Here is a 12,359-nt window from a genome sequence, read left to right on the forward strand (position 1 = left end):
TTATTCTTTGTGGATTGACATGAGTTTCCAATGAATAAAAAGCAGAACTGGGAACTGGCAACCAACTGTATCCTAAAATCTGAATGAGTCAGAAACATTTAGTGCTTTATTCTTTCTCAAGAGAGAAAAATACCATCATTTTTATTGCATATGGTTGAGCTGCAGTCAGGAAGAACTGAGCTTATTCGTTCCAGAATTTGAAATTCTGAATTTACATAAAAATACAAGAAGAAAAACGAATCTTAATGCAATTTAGAAAAAGCTATCAATTCTGTGAGTTCTAGTAGAATTAGTGGATCATTTCACCACTTACACCATTTCAGATTACACCAAGTGAAAGGTGTAAGGTACCACCGTAGTCATTGCTAAGTGAGGAGAATGATGTGGTTGCTAAAGCACAGACTGGTTGAGTAGACTGGTTGAGTTTCTGATGTGGTATCTGTCATAGGTGTCTTGACTGATTTTAGGCTAGGCAATTATTATCTGAATTCCAGTGACTGAGAGTTCTTACAGGACCTAGTACTTTACTTCTGAGTAGATAGTGGTGAGCTCTTCTGGAAATCAAGCTTTATTCCCTCCATTCCCAATCTGTAAAATGTGGGGGTAGTATTTGCACACTGCATTGGATTAAAAGTTATAATGCATGGGAATCTGCATAGAAGTGCAAGGTGGTATAATGGTTACTGCAAATAAAAGTTCTTCTTGTCTCATAATCTCCTGAGCTATGTCAAATAACCATATCATATATAATCACAGACCAGCGTTGACTGCTTAAAAAAACCCATAAGCTAAAATAGTTCCAGCATTAAAATAATTCTGTTATTTGTGTATTGCATATAATCTAATTTGTTGGCTTTGAACTTTTAACATATTTTTTTCTGTCTTCAGAGGGGAAAAAAGCATATTTTCCCCTCCCTTTTTTTTCTTTTTGAACTATTTCATCTTTTTTTAAAGTTTCCTATATCCCAAAATGTAACGAAATAGACTGTAAAACTTTGCTACACTGTAATCCCCTTATACAGACTCTGATTTCGTGCAATTACAGAATCCCTCCATCTGTTGACTCAGTCTCTGATGGGATGGTGCAGTCCCTTGACTCCTCCCTCATCTGATGCAGGCAAGGTTACGAGGTTCTTTGCTCCCTCCTCTCCCATGGATTGTGCTGCATTATACAGGACAGGGGACGCTCGCATACTTTCTCCCCCATCAGAAGAGCTTTCTAAGGGAGCAGGGAGAGATTTTCCTGTCTCTTCCTTTGTCACTGTTGTTAGCTTTCCTTTCCTTCAACGGGCTATCAACAGTAATGTGTATGATACAGTTTACTGATTTTTTGGTAAAACAGAGTTGTATGAATTAAGTTTTTTGTGATACATCCATGTCAATACCAAGTCATTCTCCAAATACGTTGTATAAAGGTGTCCATGCATGTTTACAACTTGTCTTATGGAAGAGACACTGTTTACCTTTTTTTTTTTTCCAGTGACGGAGGAGTTCAGCAAGGTGAGGTGTAATTATGCTGTCTCCTCATCTTGTGGAATTTAATCAGCTTCTTAAGAATAAACTGCTTGAAGTGGCCAAAAGACTGTTTTCACAGTTGGTGTGTGTTCTCAAGGCTATACCTGTCTCACCCAAAAACAGGATGAAAACATTAAAGACTACAAACAATCTTTTCACCCTGGAAAGCGATCTCTCTAAATTACCATTAGAGCACGTTGAGATAATTTTGAGCAAGTTAGTTTGGGTAGTACCTGTTACCTCTGTAGCTAGGTGGTTGCAGATTCTGCTGGTGGGAATACCAGTTCCACGACCTGTGGAGGCTAGTGTAATAACTCAGAAGAGCTACTAAATGAGTTTGCTTCACCAAAAACATCGTTTAGAACTCTCCCAAACTGGTTTTGCCAAGAATTACAAAACAAATTGAGAGAAGTGTTTTAGTTCTCAGTGTCTCTCATTGGCATGGAACAAAGATTTCCAAGAAAGGCAGGATAGTAAGAGAATAAATATTTAACATTTCCTGAAGTGATCTGCGCATCTGAGATCCCTTTCTTCAAGGTAGAGTGGATTTTTTTTAATGAAACCCTGAATTTTCTCTGGGAATTTTCAAGTTGGAAAATATTAATTTGAAGTATTTTTAGTCCCATATAATATATGTACATATATGGGATACATGATACTTTCTTGTGTCAGTTGGATGTTTCTCAGAAAGAATATCAGTATCTAACATAAGTAGATTGGCTGAATGAATCAGAAAAGATTAAAATAACTGAAATGTAATTTTATAAAAAGGAATTGAAAGCTACTCTAAATAACCTTCAAAAAATACCAATTTGAACCGGAAATATTAAGTGGAACTGGTCTTCAAGTTTGATAAATGCCACCTTGCTCTGTATTGCAGCAGTTAATTATGCTAGTAGAGAATTATCCTTACATAGGAAAATTTTTGTGAAGGGTTCACCATTTTCCTGAAATGCATGTGAACACTGCAGCTCTAGGGGAACATTTCTGAGATGGGATGCCATCTCAAAGACCAGCAAACAGTCTTCTATAAACATACGCTGGCAGGGGGAGTGCTCTAGAGGTTTTAGTACATAGCTTTCGTGTCGCCAATACAGAACTTGGTGCAATTTGTTTTTAAGAAAATAAATCAAGCTCTATTTATAGTAATATCTGAGGGGAATTACGGGCATTTTAAGTAGAATTTTCCTTTTGTTCTCGGCTTTGCTAGTACTTTTTTGCCCTGAAGTTATTCTAAGCAAACATCTATCTGTCTCTTTCTGTCCATATATACTGTGTTTCTGGTTATTTTATTAAACTATTTTGACTTCTGCCATATGCAGAAGACATTAGATTTTCCTATTTTCCTTCATTTTTGGCCATATTTAGTGATTCATGGCAACTGTCAGTCTCATTTACAATGTCAACTGCTGCGTTAGGAAATGTGCGTTTTCTCTGTGTTTATAGATTGGCAAGCAAGAGTGATTTGAGTGTTAACCAGTGCTAGTTCCATTAGCAGAGCAGAAAAAGATGAAAGCCTGACAAGAAAAGAATAAGGGGTTATCAAAACCAGTTTTTCTTTGTGGTGCAGAGGATACCACAGGTTTTGATCAGGCTAAAACAGCAAGAAGGGATGAGCCACAAAGCTTTTGACAAAGAGTCTGTCTAGGGAAATTGCTCAAGCTCTAGCAAACTTGCAAGCCAACCAAAAAACCTTGGGCACAAGCGCATCTCCCTCAATTTGATGTCAGGGTTTGTATTGGGGAATAACTCTCAGTGATCATGAGAGAGAGAAGAATGTCTCATCAGTCCAGAGACAATACAGTAGGTCTTAAGTGAAACTTGTGTTGCAGGGCAGTGTCCCATGACCAACCAGGTCGTGGTGGTGCTTACGGATCTGGTAGGTGCTGGTGCTGCTTTTAGATCATACTGTTATACAAGGCCTAGGAGTAATCTAAATTGCTCCATGAGAGGGTTTGTGAGAAGTCAGGGTGAACCTCCCAGGAACTACTGTTGTGTCCCACTTAAAAAACAGTTTGAAAGTTTTTCTCTTTGACTCCCTGAGTTATACAACAGATGTCTTGTGGCTTCTGGTCGTGTAAAGATGAGGGTACGTGGCTTACAGGGTCAGGGTCAGGGAGGCTGAAATCCTTGTATTCATCTCCAGCAGTGCCTGTTGGAGAAGGCGGCTCTGAAGGCAGCGATGTTCCAGTGTAGGGTGGAGATTGGCTCTGAATTTGGCCTTGTAGGAAAGTAGTGGCATTGATAGAAAACCTGTGGTTCTGAAAACGCACAGTTTTTGGAGACACTCTGATAAACCAACCAGCCTTCAAAGGTTAGTTTTGTTTATACATCTCCCCAGTGAAGAATTTTTATACTTCTCAAAGCAACCCTCAGCAAGCTACCTTCTCAAAAATACCTACTGTCAGTTCAGCCCCATGCTATTCTCTCTCCTGTGAAATGAGAGAAAATCTGAGGTCCTGCGTCCTATACATAGCCACTGAGGTATTCTGGCTCTTAGGCAATCAGTCTGGTGTTTCACGTAGAGTTTTAGTCAAATGTGTCTGGCAATTTGAGAATATTGTAACAAGCAGCAAATCCATCGTACTTAAAGCACTGCACAGCTAAACAAACAAAATCTAGCCATAATATCAAGAGAGATTCCAGTTTTACTGATCAAAAATTAAGTTTAGTTTTTTTAAACATCATGAAAGAAGATTATATGAAATCCACTGAGGTTCCAAATTGGAAGTGAAATGATGAAACTGATGCCCCTTACCATTCCCCCACACTGAAGTTCAGAATGGGCCGATATTAAATTATACATCTAAAGTAATACCACACCACAAGTATATATTAATACCTTCACTGTTTAAAGAAAAAAAAAATCATAGAGAATTAGCTTCCAGAAAATCCTAGCTGGTCAACCTCATTATCACACTACTAAATATATAGATGCTAAAATATACATATGTTAAGAGTTGTACAAATAAAAAAATCACGCTCCAGCAATGGTAGCTGATTCACAACAAATATTTCTTAGAAGTTACAGTCAGGTACAGAAACTCAATAAAACTAATGGCCTTAAAATTTAAATTTTGGCCTTAAAATCTAAGTTTCTGCCTTAGTAGCTACTGTACCAGTCCAGTGCAATGTTAACTCCCCTGCAACCCCTCTAGTTGCATTTAGAGACTCCTCTAGTGATTCAGGGAAAGCAGCTGTTTTTCACCCGGGTCTTGTCTCAGTCTCTAATCTATGGTGTTGCATGTCCTGGGCAGGCAAGCGTGGGCGACGCAGCAGTGCAGGATCGCTAGACAGCAATATGGAAGTAAGTAGGAAGTTACTGATGTCTAGCTGGATGTGATGATGTGCATTTCAAACCTTTCTTTTATATACATATTTTTTTGCTCTTTTTTCTTCTAACATATAACCTGCCTGCCTCAAATAAAATGCATGCCTAGGCTACTCACTTCGTATTCTTCCAGCTTAAAAAGCACTGACAGCTTGTTTTAGACCAATGCCATTTTTGGTTTGAGCTAACCTTATTCCCTTTGTTCCTGCAAGCATGGTTAAATGAATATGATGTGTCCTTTTGCCACCATTTCAGTCTGGTCCCAGCTTAAAAGCCCACTTGCTCTTTGTTACAGAAGTACACTGTTCTTGCTGTTTGATATTTAGCTAAAACTATTGACTTTCATGCTCAACCATTCACATTGCTTATTTTCTAGTTAAATTGCTCAATGTATGCAGTCATGACACCATGGAATTGCACAGATAGGGCATGGAAGGAAAAAATGAATAAGATAGGTGGATTCAATGTGGATTTCATGAGATTTCATTCATCTTCAAACCATTTTTATATATTGTTCATGTCTTTGAATTCAGCTTGCAGACTTTTTTTTTTTTTTTGTGTTTGCTTTAGGTAGATTGCAGTTTAAATCTAGCACACTTTGCATAAGTACTGTTGTGTCCCATAACTGTCTTTACAAAATATAAACCCCAAACTTCCAGAAACTAAATAGACCATTCCAGGCTAAATAATAGCAAATGTTGGACCGTAGGTCAGAACAACCCAATCACATAGCAATCTTAGTGGCAAGAGTGGTATGGTTCCATTTAACGTACAACGTAGAGTAAGGCTTGAGAAGCAGCACTGTGGTACATAGTAGTAACAAACTACTATAAATAATTAAATTTTAAAAACTGATTTTGAAATCTGAATTGTAACTGTAGTATTTGCTGCTATGTGTTTAACTATTTAGGCTGAATTTAACTTTTTTTTTGTTTTAAAAAAGCAACTATGTTCTTTTAAAGTATTTCAAAATGTACTTTTTCTTTAAAAACACACGTCTAGGTATTATGTCATGTTACTCTTCCGTGACAGTTTTCTTATTTAAAATGACAGCTTTCATTATTAAAGTATTGAGAGAAAAACTATTAATGCTCATAAACATTCCAAGAAGGGCATGAATGCCTCATTGGCAATTTAGGAAAAATGGAAATAAAATTTCTCCTAGAACTCAAACATAGTCCACCCATGTGAACACTTAAGGAGGAGTGTGTGGGTCAGTGTGAACTTTTTCTTTTAAACATTTTAAGCTTTTTTTAATTTTTATTTCTATTAATTTCTTTTTAGGGGTCCATCATTAGCAGTCCTCACATGCGCCGAAGAGCTACATCAACCCGAGAGTGTCCATCTCGCCCTCACCAGACTATGCCTAACTCTTCCTCACTCCTAGGTTCCTTATTTGGTAGTAAAAGGGGAAAGCCACCTTCCCAAGGCCATCCATCTTCCCAAGGCCATCCACCATCTGGCTCATCACAGCAACCTCCGCACCCTCCAGTACTCCCTCATCAGCAGCACTCTCAGCATCCTTCGGCCATGCACCACGCAGGGCCGGCTGAGGGGCAGACGCAGGCACAAGTGCACTCGCACCATTCGCAGTACTGCCATATGCAGCAGAACCCGCCGCCCTACCACCACCACCACCACTACCACCCTCCCCAGCACATCCAGCACCCGCACCAGTTTCACCAGCACGTGCCGCATTCCCAGCATGCGGCACACTCCCCGCATACTCCCTACATGCAGCATCCCCACGCGCAACATACCCACTCTCCACACCCGCCACTGCCCCCTCCGCACTCGTCTCATTCCCAGCACACTCAGCATCACCATGGACCGCCACCGCCTCCCTCCACTACAGCCAGCACTAAGCCCAAGCACAGTGGCATCAGCACAATAGTCTAGAACATATTGACCCTCCTAATACCTATAGTTTTAAATACAGTTACAAAGGCACTTACAGGAAGCAACAAATAATATTGTCAGTTTTTACCTAGACAGTTTAACTGAATTGCGTGAGCTTAAAGGCTTGCAGATACTAAATAAAGTAATTCAAGTTAGGGCAATCAGTACTGGTTTTATTTACCTACTTGTTAGACGCTTGCCATCTGGTTAGTTATTCTTTCCACACCGCCTTGAAAACATGCTGCTTGCTGAATATGAGTAAAGCTACCTTTTACACCAAATCCCGTGACAATTTTACGTGCATAGTAAAAACTTAGTCTATGAAAAAAGGAAAAAAAGTGATACAGAACCAAGTGTTGCATTCTTGCTCTTTTATTGTCAATGGGCAAAAAAATAAGTAGACCTGATATGGTTGATGAAAGTACGTAAGTAAACTTTATATAATATAAATATATACATATAAATATATATATATATACTGTATAGTTAACATTTGTGCTTGGAAAGAAATTTTTTCAGTCCACAAAACTAGCAATATAGACCTTACAAAGAATTCCACTTACTTGATAGGACAGTATAATAGATGAATAGCGTATGAAAGAGTAGACCAAAAATATTAAATGTTAAAGACAAATTTCAGACATTTCAGTATTTTCATTAAAAGTCCTCTGGACTTGCTGAGATTTTTAAGCAATCATTACTAAATGTGCCAAGTAACATAGCATTTAAATGTTGTAGTCAAATACTGCTTTGTGTAAATCCTTATTTTATTAACATGATAATATCATACGTAATCAGTATTATAACTGCTCTGCTATTTCAGGTAAGCAAACTTGTTAAGATGCAGTAATTATACCGTAGCAACGTAGGATGGCCGTTTACCTGAGGTCATCTTCAAGCATTGGTCACACCAATTCTTAGACACTTTAAAGGCTGTGATAACTGTGAATTTACATGATCCACATTTCTTTTGTATGCATATGATTTAATGAACACACAGGAAAAGTTACAACAGGTGCATGTATACACTGCAAAAACATTCATCTCAAACATGAAATTGCAAACTTCCATCCTTCTCAGCTACTTTGTTTCCTGTTTGCCATGATTTCTCATTTTTACCCCCAGTTAAGCTGAATTCTAGTCTGAGAGTGTTTCCAGATGGAAGTGCTCTAAAACTTGAAGGTTTGTTTTAGAATTTAGTATAGGGTTTTTTATGTATATATAAATATCTTTAAAGAATCTGTAATTCCATGTAGCCATGTGCTAGCAACAAAATGGCTTCACCATTTCGACTCATCACATTTGTTAGTTTACAAGTACCCAGCACTCAGCAGGCTGAGTTTACGCTCAAACCTTCACTTTCATAGTCCAGATAGATACAAGACATCACATAAAAACAGGCTGTGCTGTTGTTGCTTATGTGTTGTAATCAAACCATTTGCAAATTTATATAAAATTTTTATCCCTGACTCCTGTACAAAGTTATACATGGCGCCTACTTTGTAGTTTCAGCATTTTGAGCCACTGCAAGGACTTTACACCTAAACAGTAGAAACAAAGGAATCACAACTGCAAAACTGTACCAGCCTAAAAGCAAACCTGAAGAGGATGAGCAAAAAGTTGCAGTGTGAGATGGGTAAAAGTAATAATAAAAACGAATTAATTGTCTATTTAACAACAATAATAAACCCGTCAGGAATAATGAGGAAAAGAGAACAAGAGGGTGACTTCTCATGTGGAGTTACTCTTGATATCTCGGGGGGGGGAGGGGGGGGAATTTTTTTGGTAATTTTTTTCCCTTTCATACCATTGAAATCACAATACCAGCAAACTGCAAACTGAGCACTTTGTTATCCTCCACAGAGAGCAAATACAGCAATCTAGAGATCAGCCTTTTGTTTAAAGCTTGTCCATGTTTGTTCCTCACATGTGCAATGCTTTCCCCTTCTGTTTCTTCTCCTATAAATTATCTTCATGAAAAGAAAAGAAAGCAAGTAATTACATTGTTATTTTTAATTATCTCTCATGCTATTCTAAATTCTACAGCTTACCTTAAGAGGGCTCATACAGGCCCCCTGAGGCTCTGTTCCTTGCAGTTAAAAAAAAATATATATATATACTGTTCTTATAAGGGAAAGTAGAACTGTCTGCATGTCATCTAATGTTATTATTGTGAGGCTACACTCTACATATTGTATATTTGCAAAATATATCAGTGTTACTGTTGATATTAGTTGAAGTAAAGTGATAACATATTTAAATATGTAGACTTTTCTTCATACCTCTGTACCACTAGTAGAGTCTAACTGTAATTTATAGGTTGTTCCAGAAAAGATAAAGATACTGTTCAGGTACAAACATCTTTCAGAAAGTGCATCTTTTAATTAAAGCAGAGGTAAGAATGCTGCTCTTCACTGAGTGACATAGCTTGTACTTTTTTCAGATGCAGACTCCTTAATGTCAGTAAAATTGCCTGTGCTGAATAAACGCAGAATATGCAGTAGCCATGGAAAGGAAGGTCTGACCTGAGCTGTGTTACTTAGTTAACAATGAAGACCTTAAATATTCCAGATCTGTATTTGTTGTATGTTTTAAAACCCCTTTCATTCATTTAAATTAGAGTTACATATAAATATTCCAGGTTTACACTATGAGCCACATTTTAATGCTTGACCACTGATTTTTCGTGTACAATCAATTAATTATGCAGAAGTTGTCACAAACATGCATGCAGGAAAAAAAACATTTAGGCATGATTTCATATACACGTGGAGAAAGAGTTTGAGCCTACTCTGTGTGTATATTAAGCTACATGTGTAAAATCACTGACCATTCTGAGGCTAATCTAAAAATCTACAGCAACTTATTCATGTAAGAGCACAGTATTTGTAAAATTTCTTGTTTCGAGTTAGTGAGGGGAGAGACAATGGACTTGATTCCACATCCCCGCCTCCCTCTATCCCCCCCCCCATATATTTGTATGTGCTTTTAACAAATGAATGGGTCTTGGTGCCAGCATAAGTCTTAAAGAACTTTGCTCATTTAGGGATATGTAGTGTATCCTGTCGGAGTCCACCCTTGATTAACAATTGCTTAGAGCAGTGTGGATCATGCCTAGAATAGGAAAAGGACAGTACTTCAATATTGTGTGTGGTTAAGAAAATGAATTTTTTTTTGCCTGCAGGCAGGAGTAGAATTGGGAGGGTTTTTTCTCAAATTCCACCGTCAATTAAGAACTGGTACAGAGCTGTATAGATTGACTATGTTTCTCTTTTCCCATAAATAATGTGGCAGAGTAGTAATGCTGATTTCAAAAAATGAAAAGGAATCCAAAGAATGAAGGTGGCAACAAAAAAAAATCTTTTCTGGGACAACGGTCAAATATATCTTTGGGGTTTTAATTTTTTTAAGTTAAGAATGAAATGTACAACAATGTAAAAACAAAAAAAAACCAAGAAACAAAATTCATCCTAATATAATGTACATCTTGTATTGCTAAAAAAAAGTCTGACATACAGTGTAGAATGATTTCCCATCATGTACTGCATGCAGCAGAAGCCTCTTGTTTCTTGATAAAATGAGCTGAAAGACAGTCAGCAGATATTTAAGCAATGATTCTCTAGATGTTGACTTGCTGTTCCACATGAAGCTGTGTGTTTTCTGCAGTTAAGCATGCATTTTGCTGTTCCGTTGTAAAATATCATCGCACTTCTTGCCTGCAGAATGGATTACTGTGTATATATTTAAAAGAAAAATGGAACCAGTAACAAGATGAAATTTGGGAAAGAGAAAAGGGGGTGGTGAAAATGGGACCAAGTAGGGGGAATAGAGAATTCTCTAAATTGTACATAGTGTGTAAATTAGTATTACTGTAAGTCTGCAGTCACTTTGAGGTTGCCTACAATACCTATCTCCTGTTAGGAACTTAAATCAGCTTTGAGTTGTATTAAACAGTTAGAATTAGGTCTTGAATGCAGACTGTTAAAAGACTTCAAGAAACATTATGCTTACAAGAAGCTTCTGTTCTGGGGAGGCTTGAGACCCCTTTTGTAACTATGGGGAAGAAAGGAGTGTTTTCATTTTAATATGCATTCTGTTTGTAAGTAGTAACAGACCCTATTGATGTAAAACTATAACTGTGATCATGTGGAGAAATCAAATAAATCATTTAAAACTCTTTGTTTCTCATTTTGTGTAATCCAAGAACTTCAGTGCTCCAGACTCAAATTGAAGAAAATTCCTTCTTGTGATATCCTGGCCCCATTGAGTCCATGGGATTTCTGCTACTGACTTAAAAGGGGCTAACATTACAGTCTTCATCTCAAATTAAAATAAATTAGGGGAAATGATGGTCAGTACTTGGAGATTGTGGTTACTTCTCGATAGGCTTTGGTTTGTCGGGTGGTACTGTGGAAGTATTTAATTCCTGGGTAAGGTAAAGGACAGTACCACACGTAGATCTGCAAAGAGTAAGAGGCAACATAGAAGAGGCTTTTTTGTGTAGTATTACCGAAACATTCTAACTTTGAAATATAGTAAGGGGGTTTTGAAACTTTTTCTTAAACATGAACTATGTAGCATGTTGGACTGATCCTATTAACCTTTTGGCTGTCACGTTGCTTTAGAAGCTCATGTTCAGATGACCCACTCACTGCCCTTGACTCATAAATGTTTTAGTTTGTCCTTCCCAGGGATGCAGTCCTTCATTTCGTAAGTGTAATCTACATTCTTTGGATCAAGCTTTCATTGGCAGGGAACCATCATCATACTTCAGTAAGTGACGTAACTGAATGAATATTAACCAGTTGCTACTTGTACCTGTATTTGTTTGCTATGTGTCTCAATTTACACCACAAAAGGATCACAACATGGGCACGTTTGCCGCACGTGGCCTTCACAATATTTGATGTTACACTCCTGCAATTACTTTAGATAATAAGCTATCGCGTATACACTTATTTTCATGTTATTTTGGGGTTCATTTCCTAGATTAAGGGGGTTATAGCGTGGCTATAAAACCTCAGTTAAAACTAATGTTGGGCTGTGCGTTTAAGTATTGTGTTTACTTGAGTTTTTTTCTGTGAATTTTAGGAGATTCTTGAATTGTTTTGAGGAAATAGTTGACTGTGACCTATTTCTGAATGGCTGTAATTACAGAAAGTACCTCTTGATCAATGATTTTTTGTTGGTAGGTAGGTAAGTACCTGTTTATCACTAGATACTCCAAAGTGTGGCATCACTCTAAGCAATGTGGCACATTAGAAGAGAGCTGCTGCTACTGCCGCATAGAAACACACTGTTACTGGAAATAGAAGAATTTTCAGTGATGTTCTTTACTGGTCCTTCTAATTCCTGTTTTAGAAACTGTGATTACTTTTAAAAATTTTGATCCTTCTATATTTTAAGAAGGCAAAGAGTCTCTCACCTGTAATTTAACTCTTTTTAAGAGGCTCTAAATGTTGTTATAAAAGAAAGCTATTTTTTCCTGATCCATCTTGAGGACCTAAATAACATCTCTAATTGCTGCTGCTGCTTCCTACTGAAGACGAGATTGAGAGCACTTAAGATCTGGCACTGCTGAAGAAAAATTAATAACCAAAGAAACCTCAGCACC

The 12,359-nt window shown here is 37.5% G+C and overlaps 1 protein-coding gene across 17 annotated transcripts in view; it reads left to right on the top strand.

Moving 5' to 3' along the window:
- The window catches only part of IQSEC1 (IQ motif and Sec7 domain ArfGEF 1), a 348,874-nt gene extending 337,952 nt beyond the window's left edge, over window positions 1–10,922 (top strand). For 14 of the 17 annotated variants that reach the window (XM_009688161.2, XM_068906717.1, XM_068906719.1 and 11 more), the window contains 2 exons: window positions 4,773–4,822; window positions 6,131–10,922. In XM_009688161.2, coding sequence (XP_009686456.2) covers window positions 4,773–4,822; window positions 6,131–6,745 — 665 coding nt within the window. In that variant the 3' untranslated portion in view covers window positions 6,746–10,922. Of the gene's footprint in view, window positions 1–1,045; window positions 4,739–4,772; window positions 4,823–6,130 lie in introns of those variants that run through there. The other 3 variants (XM_068906729.1, XM_068906730.1, XM_068906727.1) reach the window with 3 other exon arrangements.
- Window positions 10,923–12,359: the final 1,437 nt, after the last annotated feature.

Source organism: Struthio camelus, chromosome 14, assembly GCF_040807025.1.
Source record: "Struthio camelus isolate bStrCam1 chromosome 14, bStrCam1.hap1, whole genome shotgun sequence".
Taxonomy (NCBI): Eukaryota; Metazoa; Chordata; class Aves; order Struthioniformes; family Struthionidae; genus Struthio; species Struthio camelus.